Source organism: Bubalus kerabau, chromosome 3, assembly GCF_029407905.1.
Source record: "Bubalus kerabau isolate K-KA32 ecotype Philippines breed swamp buffalo chromosome 3, PCC_UOA_SB_1v2, whole genome shotgun sequence".
Lineage (NCBI taxonomy): Eukaryota > Metazoa > Chordata > Mammalia > Artiodactyla > Bovidae > Bubalus > Bubalus kerabau.
In genome coordinates, this window is record NC_073626.1 from 186,398,284 (window position 1) to 186,423,161 (window position 24,878).

The 24,878-nt window shown below is 45.3% G+C and overlaps 1 protein-coding gene across 1 annotated transcript; it reads left to right on the forward strand.

Moving 5' to 3' along the window:
• The first annotated feature begins 17,397 nt into the window (after positions 1-17,397).
• PLA2G2D (phospholipase A2 group IID) lies at positions 17,398-23,354 on the forward strand. Its single transcript, XM_055574500.1, has 4 exons — positions 17,398-17,437; positions 19,439-19,583; positions 21,340-21,446; positions 23,206-23,354. The coding sequence occupies exons 1-4, from the start codon at positions 17,398-17,400 to the stop codon at positions 23,352-23,354; spliced, it is 441 nt and encodes a 146-aa protein (XP_055430475.1).
• Positions 23,355-24,878: the final 1,524 nt, after the last annotated feature.

The window sequence follows — 24,878 nt, forward strand, 5'->3', positions numbered from 1 at the left end:
AAGCTGGCTAAAGACTCAACATTCAGAAAACTAAGATCATGGCATCTGGTCCCATCACTTCATGGCAAATAGATGGGGAAACAATGGAAGCTGTGATAGACTTTGCTTTCTTGGGCTCCAAACTCACTGCAGATGGTGACTGCAGCCATGAAATTAAAAGACGCTTGCTCCTTGGAAGAAAAGTTATGGCCAACCTAGACAGCATATTGAAAAGCAGAGACATTACTTTGCCAACAAAGGTCTGTGTGGTCAAAGCTATGGTTTTTCCAGTAGTCATGTATGGATGTGAGTGTTGGACCATAAAGAAAGCTGAGCACCAAAGAACTGATACTTTTGAACTGTGGCGTTGGAGAAGACTCTTGAGAGTCCCTTGGACTGCAAGGAGATCCAACCAGTCCATTCTAAAGAAGATCAGTCCTGAATATTCATTGGAATGACGGATGCTGAAGCTGAAACTCCAGTACTTTGGCCTCCTGATGCGAAGAACTGACTCATTTGAAAAGACCCTGATGCTGGGAAAGATTGGGGGCAGGAGGAGAAGGGGATGACAGAGGGTGAGATGATTGGATGGCATCACCGACTCCATGGATATGAGTTTGAGTAAACTCCAGGTGTTGGTGATGGACAGGGAGGCCAGGCGTGCTGCAGTCCATGGGGTTGCAAAGAGTTGGATACGACTGAGTGACTAAACTGAACTGAACTTATATGGATAAAACTTGAGGGCAATGTGTTAAGTAAACGGATAATAGATTAAACGGCAAGGATTAAAACTATGAAGCTCTTAGAAGAAAACATAGAAGTAGATCTTTGTGACCTTAGGTTAGGCAGTGGTTTCTTCGATACAACAAAAGCACAGGTGACCAAAAAAGAGAGAGAGACAAATGGAAGTTCATCAAAATTAAAAACTTCTCTCCTTAGAAAAGGACATATACTATATAATTTCACTCATATGAGGTATTTAGTATAGTCAGATTCATAGAGACAGAAGAACGGTGGTTGCCAGGTCCTGGGGGAAGGTGGAAACTGGGAGTTTTTGTTCAGTGGGTACAGAGTTTCAGTTTTGCAGAGGAAAGGAATTCTGCAGCTAGATGACGGTAATGGTTGCACAACACTGTGAATGTACTTAATGCCAGTAAACTGTATATTCAAAAATAATTAAGATGGCAAGTGTTGAGATGGCTAGATATCATGGCCAACTCAATGGACACGAATCTGAGCAAACTCCAGGAGATGGTGTAGGACAGGGCAACACGGGGTGCTGCAGTCCATGGGGTCACAAAGAGTCAGACACAACTTATCCCGTTGAACTGAACAACAACGACAAATGTTACTTTCTGTATATTCTACCAAAAATTTAAAAAAATATTTTTTTTTAAAAAAGTGGATCATAGGCCTAGATGTAAAGCCTAAGTTGTAACATTTTTATAAAGAATCACAGCAGAAATTCTTTGTGATATCGGACTAGGCAGATTTCTCGGTATGACACTAAAGCACAATATAGAAGAGAAAAAAATATAATAAATTGGACTTGATGAAAATTAAACTTCTGCTTTTAAAGACTATACTAAGATAATAGAAAGATACATCATAGAGCAAAAGAAAACATTTGCATATCACACATCTGATAACAGACTTTTATCCAGAATTTGTTAACAGTTCTCAAAACTTAATAAGAAAACAAACCACTCAAGTTTTAAAAATCATCAAAGCATTTGAACAGACTCTTCACCAAAGAAGATGTAGCTTGATAAACTAGCATAGAGAAAAAGATGGTCCGCATCATTATACATTAGGGAAGTGAAAATTGACATTACATGAAATTCTGTTACAAACCTGTTGCTGCTGCTGCTGTTAAGTCACTTCAGTCGTCTCCGACTCTGTGCGAGCCCATAGACGGCAGCCCATCAGGCTCCCCGTCCCTGGGATTCTCCAGGCAAGAACACTGGAGTGGGTTTCCATTTCCTTCTCCAATGCATGAAAGTGAAAAGTGAAAGTGAAGTCGCTCAGTCGTGTCCGATAGCGACCCTATGGACTGCAGCCTACCAGGCTCCTCCGTCCATGGGAGTTTCCAGGCAAGAGTGCTGGAGTGGGGTGCCATTGCCTTCTACATACAAAGCTGTTAGAGTGCCCCAAATTAAAAAGACTGACCATACCAAATTTTGTGTAAATTGTACTTTAGAAAGTTGACTTTGGGGCTTTCGCAGTGGCTCCACAGTAAAGAATACACCTGCAATGCAGGAGGCATGGGTTCAATATCTGGGTTGGGAAGATCCTCTGGAGAAGGCATGGAGACCCACTCCAGTATTCTAGCCAGGAAAATCCCATGGACAGGAGACTGGTGGGCTACAGTCCACAGGGTTGCTAAGAGTCAGACACAACGAAAGCAAAGACCATGAGCAAACTTGCCTTTAAAAGAAACAAAAAATAAATAAATAAATAAAAGAAACAAAAAATGAAGAAACACATGTTCCCTCTATATTTGAAACAAAAATGTTTTATTAATATATAGATACACACATATATAATGACTATTTCAATTCAGTTCAGTTCAGTTGCTCAGTCATGTCTGACTCTGTGACCCCATAGACTGCAGCACGCCAGGCTTCCCTGTCCATCACCGACTCCCAGAGCTTGCTCAAACGCATGTCCATCATGCTGGTGATGCCATCCAACTATCTCATCCTCTGTCGTTCTCCTTCTCCTGACTTCAGTCTTTCCCAGCATCAGGGTCTTTTCAAATGAGTCACTTCCTTGCATCAGATGACCAAAGTATTGGAGTTTCAGCTTCAGCATCCATCATTCCAATGAATATTCAGGATTGATTTCCTTTAGGATTGACTGGTTGGATATCCTTGCTGTCCAAGGGACTCTCAAGAGTCTTCTCCAACACCTCCGTTCAAAGGTATCAAGTTTTTGGCACTCAGCTTTCTTTATAGTCCAACACTCACATCCCATACATGACTACTGGAAAAACTATAGCTTTGACTAGCTAGTCAAAAAACATAGCTTTGCCAACCATACTTTGTTGGCCAAGTAACATCTCTGCTTTTTAATATGTTGTCTAGGTTGATCATAACTTTTCTTCCAAGGAGTAAGTGTCTTTTAATTTCGTGGCTGCAGTCACCATCTGCAGTGATTTTGGAATCCCCAAAAATACTCTGTCACAGTTTCCATTGTTTCCGCATCTATTTGCCATGAAGTGATGGGACCAGATGCCATGATCTTAGTTTTCAGAATGTTGAGCTTTAAGCCAACTTTTTCACTCTCCTCTTTCATTTTCACCAAGAGGCTCTTCAGTTCTTCTTCACTTTCTGCCATAAGAGTGCTGTGATCTGCATGTCTGAGGTTATTGATATTTGTCCCGGCAATCTTGATTCCAGCTTGTGCTTCATCCAGCCCGGTGTTTCTCATGATGTACTTGGCATAGAAGTTAAATAAGCAGAGTGACAATATACAGCCTTGACATACTCCTTTCCCGATAGGGAACCAGTCTGTTGTTCCATGTCCAGTTCTAACTGTTGCTTCTTGACTTGGATACAGATCTCAGGAGGCAGGTAAGGCAGTCTGGTATTCCCATCTCTTGAGGAATTTCCACAGTTTGTTGTGATTCACACAGCCAAAGGATTTGGCATAGTGAATAAAGCAGAAGTAGATGTTTTTTTCTGGAACTCGCTTGCTTTTCCAATGATCCAATGAATGTTAGCAATTTGATCTCTGGTTCCTCTGCCTTTTCTAAATCCAGCTTGAACATCTGGAAGCTCATGGTTCACATACTGTTGAAGCTTGGCTTGCAGAATTTTGAGCATGACTTTGCTAGCATTGTAATGAGAGCAATTGTGCAGTAGTTCGAGCATTCTTTGGCATTGCCTTTCTTTGAGATTGGAATGAAAACAGACCTTTTTGAGTCCTGTGGCCACTGCTGAGTTTTCCGTATTTGCTGGCATATTGAGTGCAGCACTTTCATAGCATCATCTTTTAGGATTTGAAATAGCTCAACTGGAATTTCATCACCTCCACTAGCTTTGTTCATAGTGATGCTTCCTAAGGCCCACTTGACATTACATTCCAGGATGTCTGGCTCTACGTGAGTGATCACATCGTCATGATTATCTGGCCATGAAGATCTTTTTTGTGTAGTTCTTCTGTGTATTGTTGCCACTTCCTCTTAATATCTTCTGCTTCTGTTTGTTCTATACAATTTCTGTCCTTTATTGTGCCCATCTTTACATGAAAATCTCCCTTGGTATCTTTAATTTTCTTGAAGAGATCTCTAGTCTTTCCCATTCTATTGTTTTCCTCTATTTCTTTGAATTGATCGCTGAGGATGGCTTTCTTATCTCTCCTTGCTATTCTTTGCACAATGTCAAAAACCTCTGTCCATAGTTCTTCAGGCACTCTGTCTATCAGATACAATCCCTTGAATCTATTTCTCACTTCCACTATATAATTGTAAGGCATTTTATTTAGTTCATACCCAAATGGTCTAGTGGTTTTCCCTACTTTCTTCAATTTAAGTCTGAATCTAGCAATAAGGAGTTCATGATGTGAGCCACAGTCAACTCCCAGACTTGTTTTTGCTGACTGTATAAAACTTCTCCTATAGAACTCTTCCTTCTTCTTCTTCTTCTCTTTGGCTACAAAGAATATAATCAATCTGATTTTGGTATTCACCATCTGGTGATGTCCATGTGTAGAGTCTTCTCTTGTGTTGTTGGAAGAGGGTGTTTGCTATGAACAGTGCATTCTCTTGGCGAAATACTCTTAGCCTTTGACCTGCTTCATTTTATACTCCAAGGCCAAATTTGCCTATTACTCCAGGTATCTGTTGACTTCCTACTTTTGCATTCCAGTCTCCTATAATGAAAAGGACATCTTTTTTGGGTGTTAGTTCTAGAAGGTTCTGTAGGTCTTCATAGAACCATTCAATTTCAGCTTCTTCAGCATTACTGGTTGGGTCATAGACTTGGATTACCATGATATTGAATGGTTTGCCTTGGAAACGAACAGATATATTTCTGTCATTTTTGAGATTGCACTCAAGTACTGCATTTCAGACTCTTCTTTTGACTATGATGGCTACTCCATATCTTCTAAGGGATTCTTGCCCACAGTAGTCGATATAATGGTCATCTGAGTTAAATTCACCCATTCCAGACCATTTTAGTTCACTGATTCCTAAAATGTTGATGTTCACTCTTGCCATATCCTGTTTGACCACTTCTGATTTACTTTGATTCATGGACCTAACATTCCAAGTTCCTATGCAATATTGTTCTTTACAGCAATCGGGCTTTACTTCCACCACCAGTCACATCCACCACTGGTGTTGCTTTTGCTCTGGCTCTGTCTCTTCTTGATCAAGATGGCGGAGTACAAGGATGTTTGCTCATCGTCTCTTGCGAGAACTCCAAAATTACAACTTGCTGTGGAACAATCATCAACAAGAGAATGTTGGATCCCACCAAAAAAAAAAAGGCACCCCACGCCCAAAGGAAAGGAGAAGCCCAGCAAGATGGTAGGAGGGATGAAATCACATTTAAGATCAAACCCCATACAGAAGGCTCAAGCAATACCTTGCACACACCAGGAGACCCCACAGAGACTGAAGCAGACCTGATTTTGAGAGTTTGAGTGTCTCCAGTAGAGGTATGGGTCAGCAGTGGCCTGCCGCAGGAGTAGAGGCTCTCGGTGCAGCAGACCTGGGTATGACATAAACCCTCTTGGAGGAGGTCACCATTAACCCCACCACAGAGCTGCCAGAACTTACACAGGACTGGGAAACAGACTCCTGGAGGGCACAAACAAAACCTTATGCCCGCTGAATCAATTGTTTGCTGGGTTCCTCTGGGATTTCTTGGACATGTGGTCTTTGCCTCCCACAAGATAGTACTAATAACAGCAACATAAACTACCATTACTGAACACTTACTGTGTTCAGTTCAGTTCAGCTCAGTCATGTTCGGCTCTTTGTGACCCCATGAACCGAGCACGCCAGGCCTCCCCATCCATCACCAACTCCCAGAGTTCACTGAAACCCATGTCCATTGAGTCAGTGATGCCATCCAGCCATCTCATCCTCTGTTGTCCCCTTCTCCTCCTGCCCTCAATCTTTGCCAGCATCAGGGTCTTTTCAAATGAGTCAGCTTTTCATATCAGGTGGCCAAAATATCGGAGTTTCAGCTTCAACATCAGTCCTTCCAATGAATACCCAGGATTGATCTCCTCTGGGATGGACTGCTTGGATCTCCTTGCAGTCCAAGATACTCTCAAGAGTCTTCTCCTTCACCACAGTTCAAAAGCATCAATTCTTTGGTGCTCAGCTTTCTTTATAGTCCAACTCTCACAGCCATACATGACTATTAGGAAAACTATAGCCTTGACTAGATGGACCTCTTTTGACAAAGTAATGTCTCTGCTTTTTAATATGCTGTCTAGGTACAAGCCCCATATCTCAGAATTCTCAGAAGAACTCCAATAGCTGGGCTGTCTCATGTTCCTTCACCCCATTTAACAGATGAGAAAACACAAGTGGGGGTCAGGATCCACATCTGGACTATCTAACCCCCAAACCTCCTTCTGAACCCCCAGGCTCTGCTGCTTCCCAGGGTAATGTGACCTTGAGGAAGGTCACAGGGACTCAGGCCAAGTCTGAAAACAAGAAGAACCTTCAAGCAATGGCAGTGTTGAAGTTGCTGGGAAGGCGGGTTTTGAGTGATTCTGAAATCACACTCTGTGGCTACTTGTCTGAGAAGTCAAAGTGGAAATTCCCTGGTCTATGACCAACTGTATCATTTAGAAGCAAGAGTCTCTGGGCCTAAGGTGTAAGGGGAGCTCAGAACTTTAAACTCTTTTCTCCTGGGGAGTTTTGAGTGATTCTGAAATCACATTCTGTGGCCACTTGTCTGAGAGGCCAAAGTGGAAATTCCCTGGTCTATGACCAACTGTATCATTTAGAAGCAAGAGTCTCTGGGCCTGAGGTGTGAGGGGAGCTCAGAACTTTAAATTCCTTTCTACTGGGGGGAGGGGTCACCAAGTGCCATGCATGTACTATCAACTGTGTGCCAACCATTCTACTTGTAATCATGACAACAAGCCTCAAAGAGTGCATGTCGATCCCAGTTTCAGATGGGAAACTTGAGGTTCAGAGAGACAAAGTAATGTAATTAATGCCATAAACAAGCTAGAATTTGAAGCCAGATTTGCCTGATATCAAAGTAGAAATTTGTTTTCACTGCACAGCTTCGGTTGTTGTTCATAACTTAGCAGGATATCTTATCATCTACAAACATATTGGGTGACGTAGGGGACACAGGAGATGTGGGTTCGATCCTTGGTTAAGGGTTGGATCCCCTGTTGAAGGACATGGCAACCCAGTCTGGTAGTTTTGTCTGGAAAATCCCTTGAACAGAGGAGCCTGGCGGGCTACAGTCCATGGGGTCACAAAGACTCAGACATGACTGAAGTGACATAGCACACACACACACACATGCACACACATGCACACACACGTGCGCACACACACACGCACACACACAAACACACATATATGCACACACACGCACATACACACGCACACATACACACACATGCACACACATACACATGCACACATACACACACGCACACACACACGCACACACACAATGAACACATACACACACGCACACACGCACATACACACACGCACACATACACACACACGCACGCACACACACATGCACACATACACACACACACACGCGCGCGCACACACACACGCGCACATACACACATGCACACATACACACACATGAAAACATACACACACACGCACGCACGCACACACATACACACACGCACACATGCACACATGCACACATACACACACATGAAAATACACACACACACGCACGCACACACACACATACACACACGCACACATGCACACACACGCACACACTGACATATACACACACGCACACATGCACACATACACACACATGCACACATATACACACACATGCACACATTCACACACACACATGCACACATACCCACCTCCACACACACACACACACACACACAAGGACCACTTAGAAGGATATTGGATCACCTGGAAGGATACTGGGTCACCTAGAAACATATCTGATCATCTAGAAAGATATTGGATTATCCAGAAGGATATCTGATCATCCAGAAGGCTATCTCAGGTACTTCTACCAAAGTTTGAGTCCACTTGCTTTTACTCTCACAATCTTCATTATCGTTGTTATTACTCACATTCATGGATTTATAAAATATGCACAAGAATATACAAATCAAAACAGCTGGAATAATTTTCAGAATATGAACACACCAACGTCACCAATACCAGAAGAGAAGGACCATTGGTAGCAACCCTGAAGCCCTCTTAGTAACCCCACCAGTCACCACGCCCTTCAATGGTAGCCACTGTCCTGACTTCTAAAAGTGCAGATTAGCTTGACTGTCTGGAAGTTCATATAAATCTCTCTTACAACCTGTACTCTTTTGTGTTCAGCATAATGTTTGTGAGGTTTTTCCTTCTTGCTGTGTATAGCTGTAGTTTGTTGGTGTGGTATAATCACACAATTTACCATTCTACAGCAGACAGACATTAGAGTGGTTTCTGGTCATTTAATTCACTTGCTTTAGTTCTGCTTTGGTGCAGCTGGAGGAAAGTGGGTCACTCTCCCACAGAGGAATTTCAAATCTCTCCTTTCTCCTTGCTTGGCAGAGTGTATCAGAGATGAAGTGCAGAAGACCCCAAGAAAGCCCAGCTTCTTTCTTTATTTTTTTAATTTGTATTTTTATTGAAGGATATTTGCTTACAGAATTTGTTTTCTGCTAAACCTCAACAGGAATCAGCCATAGGTATACATATTTTTTTAACTTATTTTCCTCTTTATATTTTTATTTAATTTTTATTTTGTATTGGAGGGTAGTTGATTTACCATGTTGTGTTAGTTTCAGAGGTACAGCAAAGAGATTCAGTTCTGCATATGCATATATCTGTTCTCTTTCAGATTCTTTTCTCATACAGGATATTACACAATATTGAATAGAATTCCCTGTGCTGTACAGTAAGTCCTTGTTCATTATTTTATATACAGTAGTGTGTTTGTTAATCCTGAACTCCTAATTTATCCCTCCCCCATCTTTCCCCTTAGTCTGTGAGTCTGTTTTTATTTTGTAAGTAAATTCATTCATATCACTTTTTCTTAAAGATTCCACATATAAGTGATGTCATATAGTATTGACTTTCTCTGCTTTTCTTCGCTTAGTGTGAACATCTCTTGGTAAGCCCAGCTTCTTTCAATTTCCTCTTCCCCTGCAGACCTTCTGCATTAATAATAATAATTCTGAGCTGCATCTAGCAGCCTCTGGCAGGTTTCATCACAGATGGAATCCAGGCAGTGGGGCCATTTCAGTAAATGAGACTTTATGGGAAGGGATGACAGAGGAGCCTGGCAGGTTACAGTCCATAGGGTTGCAAGGAGCTGGACACAACTGAAGCAACTTAGCACATGAGTCAAGCAAAGGACTCTGGTCACTGGCTGAAAGGGACTGTCTCTTAGGAGATGGGGGTTCACCTTCTCTGCAGTGAGGTTGGGGGCAGCAGACTCCAAGCTCTGCCAGCTCTTCTCATTTCCACCTCCATCTATGTTGGCTCAGAAAGTAGCCCCTGGATACAATGACTCATTTGTATCTTGGGGATCCCGGCAGTGCCTCTTTGCACTTACTCTGTGTGAACCACTTACAACAGTGCCCAGCATGTAGTAGGGGCAGCTCTGGCTGACCTGTATTCTGACCCAAATTCTGCCACTCACCTGCTGCTGTATGACTCTGGGCAGGTTCCTAACCTCGCTGGGCCCCAGCTGATGGTAACTATTCTTAATAGAATTTGCACGTCGGGGTCTAAGCCCTCTTCTGCTTCCTTCCATCCTCCACCTGGAGATCTCGATGGATCATGGGCGAACAGTATCACCAAGTGTGTCTCCTCTGTTTCCAAGGAAGTGAAAACTCAGGTTTGCTGGAAAGGCTCAGGAGATGATTGGTTCCATCTATTATATGCTGCTGATGGAGCCAAAAGCTAGGGAGTTTCTAAATTTCAACCAATTTCAGAAGAAGGAAGAGCTCTAAGAACATTTCTATCCTCTGATTCAGCAATTTCACTTCTGGAAATCTACTTTAAAGACACTTCCCTTTTAAAATAGACAAAGATTTATTATTATCAGTCTTTTCTTTTCTTTGGCCACATAGCATGGGGTACCTTAGTTCCCCAAAGAGGGATCGAACCAGCACCCCCTGCAGTGGAAACTCAGAGTCCTAACCACTGGACCCTCAGGGAAGTCCCTAGAGTGTTTCCTAGAACGATGAGCAATGGAGACCTAAAAGTCATAATGAAAAAAAATCTATATAAACAGACCTAGGAACAAAAATGATAGGATTAGTAGATAAACATATTAAGACAGTCTTACACCTATATTCTCTATGTTTAAGAAAATAGAGAAAAGCTTGAGCCTGTTAATTAGAAACATAGAAAAAGAAAGGGAAGTAGCTCAGTCGTGTCTGACTTTTTGTGATCCAATGGATTGTAGCCCGCCAGGCTCCTCTGTCCATGGTATTTTCCAGGTAAGAATACTGAAGCAGGTTGCCATTTCCTTCTCCACAGGATCTTCCTGACCCAGGGATAGAACCTGGGTCTCCTGCACTGCAGGCAGACTCTTTACTGTCTGAGTCACCAGGGAAGCCAATTAGAAACATCAGTTCAGTTTAGTTCAGTTCAGTCACTCACTCGTGTCTGACTCTTTGGGACCCCATGAATCGCAGCATGCCAGGCCTCCCTGTCCACACCATCTCCCGAGTTCACACAAAGTCATGTCCATCGAGTCGGTGATGCCATCCAGCCATCTCATCCTCTGTCATCCCCTTCTCCTCCTGTCCCCAATCCCTCCCAGCATCAGAGTCTTTTCCAATGAGTCAACTCTTCACATGAGGTGGCCAAAGTACTGGAGTTTCAGCTTTAGCATCATTCCTTCCAAAGTACACCCAGGACTGATCTTCTTTAGAATGGATTGGTTGGATCTCCTTGCAGTTCATGGGACCCTCAAGAGTCTTCTCCAACACCACAGTTCAAAAGCATCAATTCTTTGGCACTCAGCTTTCTTCACAGTCCTACTCTCACATCCATACATGACCACAGGAAAAACCATAGCCTTGACTAGACGGACCTTTGTTGGCAAATTAATGTCTCTGCTTTTCAACATGCTATCTAGGTTGGTCATAACTTTCCTTCCAAGGAGTAAGCGTCTTTTAATTTCATGGCTGCATCACCATCTGCAGTGATTTTGGAGCCCAAAAAAATAAAGTCTGACACTGATTCCACTGTTTCCCCATCTATTTCCCATGAAGTGGTGGGACCGGATGCCATGATCTTTGTTTTCTGAATGTTGAGCTTTAAGCCCACTTTTTCACTCTCGTCTTTCACTTTCATCAAGAGGCTTTTTAGTTCCTCTTCACTTTCTGCCATAAGAGTGCTGTGATCTGCATATCTGAGGTTATTGATATTTCTCCCGGCAATCTTGATTCCAGCCTGTGCTTCTTCTAGCCAATCGTTTCTCATGATGTACTCTGCATAGAAGTTAAATAAGCAGAGTGACAATATACGGCCTTGACGTACTCCTTTTACTATTTGGAACCAGTCTGTTGTTCCATGTCCAGTTCTAACTGTTGCTTCCTGACCTGCATATAGGTTTCTCAAGGGGCAGGTCAGGTGGTCTGGTATTCCCAACTCTTTCAGAATTTTCCACAGTTTCTTGTGATCCACACAGTCAAAGGCTTTGGCATAGTCAATAAAGCAGACATAGATGTTTTTCTGGAACTCTCTTGCTTTTTCGATGATCCATTGGATGTTGGCAATTTGATCTCTGGTTCCTCTGCCTTTTCTCAATCCAGCTTGAACATCTGAAAGTTCATGGTTCACATATTGCTGAAGCTTGGCTTGGAGAATTTTGAGCATTACTTTACTAGCGTGTGAGATGAGTGAATTGTGCAGTAGTTTGAGCATTCTGTAACATTGCCTTTCTTTGGTATTGGAATGAAAACTGACCTTTTCCAGTCCTGTGTCCACTGCTGAGTTTTCCAAATTTGCTGGCATATTGAGTGCAGCACTTTCACAGCATCATCTTTCAGAATTGGAAATAGCTCAACTGGAATTCCATCACCTCCATTAGCTTTGTTCATAGAGATGCTTTCTAAGGCCCACTTGACTTCACATTCCAGGATGTCTGGCTCTAGGTGAGTGATCACACCATCGTGATTATCTGGGTCGTGAAGATCTTTTTTGTACAGTTCTTCTGTGTATTCTTGCCACCTCTTCTTAACATCTTCTGCTTCTGATAGGTCCATACTATTTCTGTCCTTTATCAAGCCCATCTTTGCACGAAATGTTCCCTTGTTATCTCTAATTTTCTTGAAGATTCTGTAGTCTTTCCCATTTTGTTGTTTTCCTCTATTTCTTACCATTGATCACTGAAGAAGGCTTTCTTATCTCTCCTTGCTATTCTTTGGAACTCTGCATTCAGATGTTTATATCTTTCCTTTTATCCTTTGCTTTTCGATTCTCTTCTTTTCACAGCTATTTTATGGCCCCCCCCAGACAGCCATTTTGCTCTTTTGCATTTCTTTTCCATGGGGATGGTCTTGATCCCTGTCTCCTGTGCAATGCCATGAACCTCATTCCATAGTTCATCAGGCACTCTGTCTATCAGATCTAGCCCCTTGAATCTATTTCTCACTTCCACTGTATAATCATAAGGGATTTGATTTAGGTCATACCTGAATGGTCTAGTGGTTTTCCCTACTTTCTTCAATTTCAGTCTGAATTTGGCAATAAGGATTTCATGATCTGAGCCACAGTCAGCTCCTGGTCTTGTTTTTGCTGACTGTATAGAGCTTCTCCATCTTTGGCTGCAAAGAATATAATCAATCTGATTTCAGTGTTGACCATCTGGTGATGTCCATGTGTAGAGTCTTGTCTTGTGTTGTTGGAAGAGGGTGTTTGCTATGACCAGTGTGTTCTCTTGGCAAAACTCTATTAGCCTTTGGCCTGCTCCATTCCATGCTCCAAGGCCAAATTTGCCTGTTACTCCAGGTGTTTCCTGACTTCCTACTTTTGCATTCCAGTCCCCTATAATGAAAAGAACATCTTTTTTGGGTGTTAGTTCTAAAAGGTCTTGTAGGTCTTCATAGAACCATTCAACTTCAGCTTCTTCAGCGTTACTGGTTGGGGCATAGGCTTGGATTACTGTGATACTGAATGGTTTGCCTTGGAAACGAACAGAGATCATTCTGTCGTTTTTGAGATTGCATCTAAGTACTGCATTTCGGACTCTTTTGTTGACCATGATGGCTACTCCATTTCTTCTAAGGGATTCCTGCCCACAGTAGTAGATATAATGGTCATCTGAGTTAAATTCACCCATTCCAGTCCATTTTAGTTCACTGATTCCTGGAATGTTGGCGTTCACTCTTGCCATCTCCTGTTGGACCACTTCCAATTTGCCTTGATTCATGGACCTAACATTCCAGGTTCCTGTGCAATATTGCTCTTTACAGCATCAGACCTTGCTTCTATCACCAGTCACATCCACAGCTGGGTATTTTTTTTTGCTTTGGCTCCATCCCTTCATTCTTTCTTCTGGAGTTATTTATCCACTGATCTCCAGTAGCATATTGGGCACCTACTGACCTGGGGAGTTCCTCTTTCAGTGTCCTATATTTTTGCCTTTTCATACTGTTTATGGAGTTCTCAAGGCAAGAATACTGAAGTGGTTTGCCATTCCCTTCTGCAGTGGACCACATTCTTTCAGACCTCTCCACCATGACCCGCCCGTTTTGGGTGGCCCCACGGGCATGGCTTAGTTTCATTGAGTTAGACAAGGCTGTGGTCCTAGTGTGATTAGATTGACTAGTTTTCTGTGATTATGGTTTCAGTGTGTCTGCCCTCTGATGCCCTCTTGCAACACCTACCATCTGACTTGGGTTTCTCTTACCTTGGATGTGGGGTGTCTCATCACAGCTGCTCCAGCAAAGTGCAGCTGCTTCTCCTTACCTTGGACGAGGGGTATCTCCTCACTGCCACCCCTCCTAACCTTGAATATGGAGTAGCTCCTCTCGGCCCTCCTGCGCCTGTGCAGCCACCACTCCTTGGATGTGGAGATATTTAAAAAAAAAAAAAAAAAAAACTAGATCAAATTTCTAGAGAAACAAATACACTGAGAAGACAGACTGGATAGGATTAATGTAGATTAGACAATGTAAAAGCAAAGCTTAGCTATTTATTCTGTTCATTTTAAGCAGTGAAGGTGCAGATGAAGATGATGGTGGGGGGAGTCACTGTAGCTCACATTTGTTGGTTTCTGGCTACTGACGGAGCTCTGTCCCCATATCACCTCATTTAATTCCCACAAGTCTATGAAGCAGGTGCTATGGTAACCAAGCTGGACCCTATGGTGCTTTCCCAGGACAGACCTTCCCCCACTTGAGTCTTCCACCTGCCTCTCACTTATAAAAAAAACTTTAACCTCCTAGGTCTTCCCCAAGTTCCAAAGAATACATTTAATCAGAAAAGTAAGAAAAATGCAAAGCCAAAAGAAAACAGGACAAAAATAATAATGGTTTACCCATTAAACAAACTCAAGAACCTTTAGTTCCTCCTTAAGGGCTGTTCTGAGCCAATCATATGAACTGTTTCACAGACTGCACCACGTGGAAGAAGCTAACTGTATGCAAGCTGTCACAAGCACATAGACCCCAGACGACTGGAACCAGAAGGTTGACGATATTGATCCCTTAATTCTCTTATCACCAACCAATCATAAGAATGCCCACAGGCTGACCACACACCCCCAAAGCCCCTCCCCCTCAGCCTGTCTTTATAGCCTTTCCCTGAAAGCCACCATGGGAATTCAGGCCTTTTGAGAAAGAGTTGGACACGACTGAGCGACTGAGCTGAACTGAACTCAGCATTAGCTGTCTGGACTGCTTGCTTGGTGCCCTGCAATAAACGATGCTCTTTACTTCACCATGACCTGAAGTCAGTAGACTGGCTTTTCTGGGCAAGCAGACTCAAGTTTGGTTCTGTAACACTCTCACCACCCTGTTTCATGTGTGAGAAAATGGAAGACACGGAGCTGAGCAGCTTTCTCCCGGGAAACATCTGGAACCCCAGGGAGGCAGCCTGGGTTTGGGTCGCAGTTCCCGGCCTCTTTGTCTCCATGTGATGCTACATAATCTGTGTTGCGGTCACCATAACGGCATTCTCTCTGCGGGTGTGTTGTGTGCAGCGTGTTGTGTGCATGTGGTCTCTAAGGCCCACGGCCATCAGAGGAGAGAGAGATGGTTGCCTCCACATTGTCCACGTTCTGCACATGAGGAAAGCAAGGCTCTTGAGGTCAAATGACTCGCCCAGGATCCCAAGCTGGTAGGAGAAAAAGCTAGAGTTTGAATGTGTTCCCTTTGAGCTGTGCCCTGGGACCTCTGGGAATGTCTGGGACAGCAGATTTTGAAGACTCTTTGCAGTATCTATCAAGTCTTCTCTCCCACCAGGACAAAGACTTCTGGAATCAGCAGAAGTCCTGGCCACGTTTGCTTCTGTCTGATTGAGACCAACTCAGGGAGAAGCTGGGGCTCAGAAGGGTAACCACAGACCTAGAAGAGTGCACAGGAAGGTCCCACATTGGTCAGAGCATAAAGGTAAAGAGCATAGGACCACATTGGTAAAGAGCATAGGACTACAGAGCACACATGGGGGAGGCATGCCCAAGACTATGCCAGAGAGATTTCATGTATTTGCTGCTTAGTATTTTGCATGCAGATTGCTTTTTCATGTATGCGATGATTGGTTAATGACTGAGTCTAGGAATAAAGGAAAATTAGATTTTAAAGAGACAGGGAAGAGGAAGAGGGAGATCACCAAGCTGTGACCTGACTTTTTTTGGGTAGACCAGTTAGCTGGCAGCAAAGAGGTCAGCCTGTGCTCTATGCTCTTGAACAGCCATCTGACAGGCACTGAAGAAGCCCACTTTCTGCTCTCGTGAACTCTCCAGCAAACCTTAGAGGTTACTGGTAGAGCGTTTGCAGCAGACTGTCCATTTGTAATGCCAAGCATGTCTTGCCATCAGCACCTCCACCCTAGTTGGGCTGGGTCCACGTCATTTGCCTCATTAGGAGTCCCATTTTAAACTGGGGCAGACCTTCTGCAGGGTAAGTTGTCAACACATGTCAATAGCCTTCAAATTGTAGGTGTGCTTTGACTCAGCAAGCCCACTTCAGGAGTACACCCTATGGAAACGATTCTGGGCAGGGACGAGATTTCATCTCAAAGAGTTCTTTCACTGTCCTGCTGTGTGGTCTAGAATAGTATGATATTGGAAATAACCCATATGCCCAAAAATAGGGGATTCTTTAAATGAATGGCATACAAGGCTACCTTTCAAAATGTTTCTGCAGGAGATGATTTAACAACATAGAAATATGTTCAAGTTATTTTAGTAAATGAAAAGACAGACTGCAACGTACTACCTGTAATGTTTACCTAATTTGGTCAGGGAACAGTGTGGAAAGATATATATGGAGAGTAATAGAACCGGGATAACATTGACACCAAGATGTTAATGATGGAAACAACTTAAGCACCCATCAATGGATGAGTGCGTAAAGAACATGCCGTTTGTGCGTGTGTGTGTGTGTGTGTGTGTGTGTGTGTACAGACATGTTAAAATAGAGAGTAAAATGGTGGTTACAGAAAGTTGGGGGGGAGCTAGGAAAATATTGTATAATTTACAAACTTGCAACAAGTAGTAAATAAGTCCTAGACAGTACAGTGAATATAGACAACAATGTTGTGTCATAATCACCAAACTTGCCTAGAGACTAGATCTTAATTATTCCAACCACAAAGAGAAATTGTAATTATGTGATGGGATGGAAATTCTAGTTATTGCTGCACTAACACAAGGTCATGAAATATAAATGTATCACATCAATATATTGTACACTTAAATCTACACAATGTTATATGTCAATTTCATTGACAAAATTAATGGTGATGAATGGATTCACAAATGATTTTAAATTGCTTCTAGTTGTTCAAGTTCTCCAAATCTTCTATGCCAAACATGCAATCAAAAACATTTTTTAAAGATATTAAAAACAGAAATAATAAAACTCCGCATTGCCAGAAAAGAGGAAACACAAAGAGCATAGGTGACCTCCGGCAGAGCTGAAGCTGGGAGGGCGGGAGCGAGCTCGGAGGGCAGGGGCCATCTGATATAAGGGGCTGCTGCCTCACAAGGGGACTTCCAGTCACTGCCTCCACTGCTCTGTGCTGGGGTCATGGGCCTCTCCCTGCTCTGCGCACTGCTGGTCTTTGCTGGTAAGTGGGGACACCACCCTTAGCCTGGAGGGCAGGAAGGGAAGCTGGGATGCCCTGTATCTCTTTCCTAAACTGAGCTGCTCTGCTGATTGTCACTGCCCTGGTCTCCAGTCCCCCACTATTTGGCCTCCTGCAAAGAGTCGTCAGTGGCTCAATCCCCTGGAACAGTAGCTTCAGTCAGAGAGCTGTGGGTGGCCAAGCTGTGTGGCAGGCAAAGGCGGGAAACTAGAAGTTCAGAAACTGGGCTCCAGCTGAACTGACATCTGTGGTACTTTGAACACAAACTACAGAAATGGATCTGCTCTCCTGTGTCCCTCTGACTAGATAATAGTAATCTCTTACATATGCACACCTCTCCACACTTTTAGGGGGCTTTCCTGGTGGCTCAGTCAGTAAAGAATCCGCCTGCAATGCAAGAGACTGAAGTTTGATCCCTGGGTTGGCAAGATCCCCTGGAGAAGAAAATGGCAATCCACTCCAGTATTCTTGCCTGGGAAATCCCATGGACAGAGGAGCCTGGCAGGCTACAGTCCATGGGTTGCAAAGAGTCGGGCACCACTGAGTAACTATCACTTTCTTCACAAGGCAAGCACCCTGCTTCTGATGGCAGCCCCGACCCACTGCCCACATCATCCCAGCCCCAACTTTCCCTAGTTTAGGGCTCTCCCCTGCTTATTACTCACTTTATTTGAGTGTAGAGCTTTCGTTATACCACCATTTACTTGAGGGTGGGGGGTTAGCTTCCAAAACTAGGGTCACCCAAAGGAGCCTCCCCAGCCCAGTCTCTCTGAGACTCGGGCTCCATCTGTGTCCTTAGGGCATCTCCTGAGGTTGCACACAGGTACATTCCAGTCCCTTTCGCATCTCATCTGTTTCTCCCAAATTCTTCCCTGAAGTCATTGGCTTAATGTATTTTATTTCTCCTAACAATATAATGCATTCCTCTCTCCCAATAAAATGAATTCCCCTTATGATCAATTCTCACCAGCAGATATTATGACTGAAGTGAAAAATATTCATGAAAAACATTGATTTCTACATCGCGCTGCTTCCCAGAAGAGCCATGCATAGTTTTTTGAAGAGGCTTTTTAAAAAAAATGATTTTATTTATTTTATTTTATTTCTGGCAGTGATGGGTCTCCGTTGCTGGGTGAGGTTTCTCTCTAGTAGCGGTATGTGGGCTTCTCAGCACGGGGGGTTCTCTTGTTGTTGAAGGAAGGTGCTGGGGGGCGTAGGTTTCAGTAACTGCAGCACGTGGGCTCTGCAGCTGTGGCTCCCAGGCACGATAGCTGTGGCGCGTGGGCTTAGCTGCTCCTCGGCACGTGGGCTCTTCCTGGACCAGGGACTGCACCTGTGTCTCCTGCACTGGCAGGCGGATTCTTTACCACTGAGCCACCAGGGAAGCCCCCATGCATACTGTTTAATGTGTGGATTCTCTATGGGCTGTGGTGGGAGTCGGGGGTGGGGTGGGGAGGAGTGTCTTCCTACTATAGAATGTGAACCCAGAGACAGAGCAGAACCAGACTGCCCTAGGCTTTAATCCTGCTCCTCTGTTTACCAGCTACCATGACCTGGAACAAGTTACTGAGCCTCAGTGTGTTCATCCCTAAAATGGAGATTAAAAACAGCATTTGTGTTTCCAATACTGGTTTCTTAGTTTTCATACATATACCATGATGAGAGGAAACTGAATGGGGAGGTGTATGAGATCTCTTTATATGATCTTGGCAACTTTTCTCTACATCGAGAATAAACCAAAATAAAAGGATTAAAAAAAAAAGAGTCTCTCATGGAAAGGAAGGAGTCAATAGGTCTCTACATGAAAAGATCCATGGTAATCAGTTACCAATTGTCATTATATTTCCAATAGCCATAGTGTTTGTTGTTACTTTATTATCCAAGGGCATTGGTTTGGCCCAGCAGAGCAGAGGTGCCAGGCCTGCCGCCCCCTGGGCTCCCCTGAGATTCACATCCTCTCCTTGTGGCTGGGCTCCTTGGCAGGTATGGTTCCAGCCGAGGCCGATATGCTGGACCTGAACAAGATGATCAGACAAGTGACGGGGAAGATCCCCATCTTCTTCTATTTATCCTATGGCTGTTACTGCGGAATTGGTGGCCAAGGCCAACCCAGAGATGCCACAGACCGGTAACTCCTCCCAATCGTGCTCTGCCTCTTCCCAGGGACCCTCCCCTTCCCTCTCCTGCTCCTTCTCCATCCATTTATTCATTTGGTGCCATGTGCTGTTGAAGCCTAGCCTGAAGGAGCTTGAGCCTTACCTTGCTAGCATGTGAAGTGAGCACAATTGTGCAGTAGTTTGAACATTCTTTGGCATTGCCTTTCTTTGGGATCAGAATGAAACCTGACTTTTTCAGTCCTGTGGCCACTGCTGTTTCCCAAATTTCCCTGGCTTATTGAGTGGAGCACTTTTACAGCATCATCTTTTAGGGTTTGAAAGAGCTCAACTGGAATTCCATCACTTCCAATAGCTTTGTTTCTAGTAATGCTTCCTAAGGCCTACTTGACTTCACACAACAGGACGTCCGGCTGTAGGTGAGTGATCACACTATGGTGGTTATCCAGGTTATTAAGTCCTTTTCTGTATAGTTCTTCTGTGTATTCTTGCCACGTCTTCTTAATCTCTTTCACTTCTGTTAGGTCCATACCACTTCTGTCCTTTATTGTGCCCATCTTGGCATGAAATATTCCCCTGGTGTCTTCAGTTTTATTGACAAGATCTCTAGTCCTTCCCATTCTACTGTTTTCCTCTATTTCTTTGCACTGATCACGGAAGAAGGCTTTCTTATCTCTCCTTGCTCTTCTCTGGAACTCTGCATTGATTTGGAAATATCTTTCCCTTTGTCTTTTGCCTTTCACTTCTCTTCTTTTCTCAGCTATTTGTAAGGTATCCTCAGACAATTATTTTACTTTCTTACATATCTTTTTCTTTGGGATGATTTTGGTCACCACATCCTGTACAATGTTCCAAACCTCAGTCCATAGCTGTTCTTCAAGGCACTCTGTCTATCAGGTCTAATCCCTTGAATCTATTAATCACCTCCACTGTATAATCACAAGGGATTTGATTTAGGTCTTACCTGAATGGTCCCATGTTTTTCCCTGCTAGGAACTCTGCTGAGCTCTGATCAAGCCCCAGCCCTTCTGGAGGGTTCCCCAGAGTTTCTGAAGTCTGCCTTGCACTCTCAACCCCAAACTAGTTAGAAGAGCCTCAAACACTTCCCATTGCCATTGAACATTGTTTTTAAAAAAGTCCCACTCCTTTTTGCCGTGATCTCATTGGTTTTCACAGCAACCCAGGGATCTGCCAGAGAAGGGATGAGAGCCAGCCAGGCCCGAGGCCAGCACCCTCACCCACCACATACAGGCTGTATGATCCTGGGCAAGTGGCTTGACCGCCCAGAGCCTCAGTTTCCTCATTTGTGCAATGGGGATAATGCTAGTACCTCTATCCTAGAGCGGCCAAAAGGATTAAGAGAGAATTCCTAGGTAGAGCAGGTGCCTGGTACACAGGAGGGAATCTTCCTCATAGCTCAGATGGTAAACAATCTGCCTGCAATGCAGGAGACTCGGGTTCGATTCCTGGGTCAGGAAGATCCCCTGGAGAAGGAATTAGCAACCCACTCCAGTACTCTTGCCTGGAGAATTGCATGGACAGAGGAGTCTGGCGGGCTACGGTCCATGGAGTCTCAAGAGTCAGACATGCCTTAGAGACTAAACCACCACCTGGTACAGAGGAAGCACTTGAGAAGTTTTAGCTAGAAGGAAGACTAGACCCCACAGGCCTTGACTTCTGAGGCGGACACACAGTTTCTGCTCTGGGGCAGGGGCAACCTGAGACTCAAGTCAGCCAAGGACTCACCCACCTCCTGTCCTCTCCTGCCAGGTGCTGCCATGACCATGACTGCTGCTACCGTCACCTGAAATCCAACAACTGTGACATCAACTTCGATCATTACCACTACACCTTTTTCCAGGGGAAAGTCCAGTGTTGTGAGTGCCTGGGCCTCAGGGTTGGAGTAGGAGGCTGACCAAAGCAGTTATCGCACACATTGCTTTCGTATGCTGTGTGACAAAGCACAAGCTGCTCAGCCTCTCTGTTTTTCTCATATGTCCAGTTCAATATCTGGGCTGTGAAGGAGAGGCAGCAATAGGGGTAGGAGTACGGAGAGGTCCAATGGGTATTTTGACCCCTTTAGGGTCTGGAAGGCTGCCAGACCTCAGCTTAGATCCCAGACCCACCACTGACCAGCTGTGTGACCTTGAACACTTTGCTTAACTTCTCTGAACCTCAGGATCCTCCTCTGGAAACTCAGGATAACAGCATTCTGCTCCACAAAGTTAATTCAAAAACTAAAATAGGAGGAGACATAAGGTGCCCTGCAGATGCATGCTTGATAAATACTCCGGCTACCGAGTTTAGTGCTCATTTTTTCATCATCATGGGTTCTAGAGCAGCCCAGATAGGAGGCAGCACCACCCTGGTGATCACTTTCTTGTTGTTGTTCTTGGTCACTAAGTCGTATCTTACTCTTTGCACCCCCATGACGTGTGACCCACCCATCTGCCCTGTCCATGGGATTTCCCAGGCAAAAATACTGGAGCATGTTGCCATTTCCTTGCTTGGGGAACTTCCTGACCCAGGACTTGAGCCCATGTCTCCTGCTTGGCAGGCAAATTTCTGAGCCACCTGGGAAGCCCTGATCTCCATTTTACTGACAAGAAAACTGAAACTAGAGTGAACTGTTTGCTCAGGGTCACACAGCTACAAATGAGAAAGCCTGGGCTGTAACCCAGGTCACCAAGCCCCAGGGTCCACGCACGGAGAAAGGCAGCAAGTCCTGGGGCTGGAAGCTGAATGGGCTCACCAGCTGTCCCTGTCAACTGAGAACTTAGGGGCAACAACTGAAATGGCCAACATTTATAGACCACTTACTATGTGCTAAAGGCTTTGCCTTCTTATTTTAATCTGGATATATATATATATATGTGTGTGTGTGTGTGTGTGTATACATATTCTTTTTCAGATTCTTATCCCTTATAGATTATTACAAAATACTGAGCAGAGTTCCCCACACTATACAGTAGGTCTGGCTCTCTTATCCCCATTTGACAGATGGTGAATCTGAAGCACCATGGTCCGTCTTTCCTCAAGGTCTTGGCACATGCTGTTCCTTCTGCCAGGAACAATCTGTCTCCTCCACCCTGGCTTTCCAGAGTAGGAGGAACAGCTCACTCTTCTGATCTCAGCTCAAATCAGTCAGTCCCATCACTTACCGGCTCAGAGCCCCTGCCTCGTTCCTTACTTCCGGGTAAGCACAGTTGCGCTCACTTCTGTGAAGGGCAGAGAGGCCTGGCACGCTGGCATCCGTGGGGTCACAAAGAGTTGGACAGGACTGAGCGACTGAACAACAATGACCACACACTTCTCCGACATCTGCTCAACAACCCACCCCCCGCCCCAGGGGAGTGTGAACTCAGGTGTCCATTCTGTTCTCCTCTCCCTCCTGGGACTCCCGAAGGACAGGTGCTCAGTTGTTTACTGAACGGATGAATGAACGAAGGACCAATGGCACACAGGGAGGTCATACCCCATGCCCAAGATCACAGAGGAGAGTCCAAGGACCCGGGAAGGGCACCAAAGGGTGGACGAGGGCTGAGCTGCCTTCAGCGGCTCCCCTCCAGGGGCGATGACCCACCCTACCATGGTAAGGGGCAGACCACTTAAATGCCCTCCTCCACCCCCTCGCAGCCACCAAGGGGAGCTGGTGTGAGCAGCAGCTGTGCGCCTGTGACAAGACATTGGCCTTCTGCCTGCAGCGGAACCTGAACACCTACAAGAATCACCTGCGTTATCTGTCCAGATGTGAGGGCGAGACCCCCAAGTGCCATACCCTCTAACCTGTCCCCCTGCATCTTGAGGTCTGGGGAAGGCCCCCCAGGACCACTGGCCACAGCCCCGACCTCCGCCTGGAGCCTTTAAAGCACTCCTGGAAGAGGAAGGGGCTTGGCCTCGCCCCTAGCTACCACTTGCCTCTTGGACCTTCTGAATCTCCCAGGCTGTCTCTTCTGAGGGTGGATTGAGATCTTAGGAAAAACCAAGGCCGGGGGGCCAACAGGGGGAGTGTGTGTTTGGGGCAAAGCAGTGGGTACTGGGGGCAGGGTCTGGGGGTGGGGCGGGGCATGTTCTCCCTTCATGACCACTCACCAGGCCCCTCCGGGCTACCCCCACCCCTAAAACACCATCCAAGCAGCTGCCAGAGTGGCCTCTGTAAAGGGTGATATGGATCTCTCTGTCCATGGGACTCTGCTTCTTCAAACCCCAAGGCCCTGAGTCCTGCTTCCCCCTCCATCCCACCCCTCCAGTCATCACAGGACACGAGTGTACCTATGGCTGATTCATGCTAATGTGTGGCAGAAACCAACACAATATTATAAAGCAATTATCCTCCAATTAAAAAGAAATGAAAAAAAAAAAAAAAAACCCACAACCCCAAGGCTCTGTACATCCAGGACGGGGCGGGGGCGGCAGGCAGGGTGTCTGGGACCCGTTACTGCCTGGCACTGTGTCCCTCTCTCTTGGAGCCTTGGGGACCCTCACAGACTTGGCTAATGCTTGTCTTGGACTCATTGCAGCTCTGGTGGCCGAAGCAGTACCCCGAACCCAGAGGGGTTCAGTAAATACTTTTTGAGGCAAGGACTAGACCAAGATCCTTGGGCTCCAGGTCTGAAGGCCATGGGACTTCCGGGCACTCTTTCCTTCCTGACTGCCAGGCATTTGCTCAACCTGGACTTCTGCAGTGACGCTCAGCTGGCCTGCTGTCTCCCAGGTAGCTAAGCCCACCGGAGGCTCCTCGGGGTCCAAGTGCCTCTTCCTACAGTCTTCCCCGGCGAATTCCTCTCCAGTTCCAGGGCTCACTCCCACCCTCAAGCTCCCGCAGCACTTTATGGGTCTTCACCTTGCCGAGCTCCCACTTGAGTGGTATGTGATTGTCTGGGCTGTTCTGAGCAGACTGGAGCTCCGGGAGGGTGGAGTTCACGTCACTCTCATCTCTGCTTCCTCTGCTCCCCCAGGTGATAGGCGCGCAGTCAATGCTTTGGAATCAAAGGAACCCCCAGAGAAGAGATGGAGGTGGGGGCAGGTGGTGTTCAGGCCCCACCCAGATCCCCTCTTGGCCCAGGTCCCCAACCCAGGGGTCGACTGCCAAGTGCGCACTTCAGCCTCCTTCTCTTGAGGATTGCCCCCAGGCTGCTGGGTGCCACCATGCCCATCACCCACCCCTCCTCACCCACCTCTAACCAGTGAGTTGGGAGAATGATACCGTAGAGGGCATAACCACCCTCTCCCCGCCTGATGCAAGGCCATCTGGGTCGTACACGGTGTGCCCCAGAGCTCCTCCTGGGTTCAGCCTAGATGTCTGGATC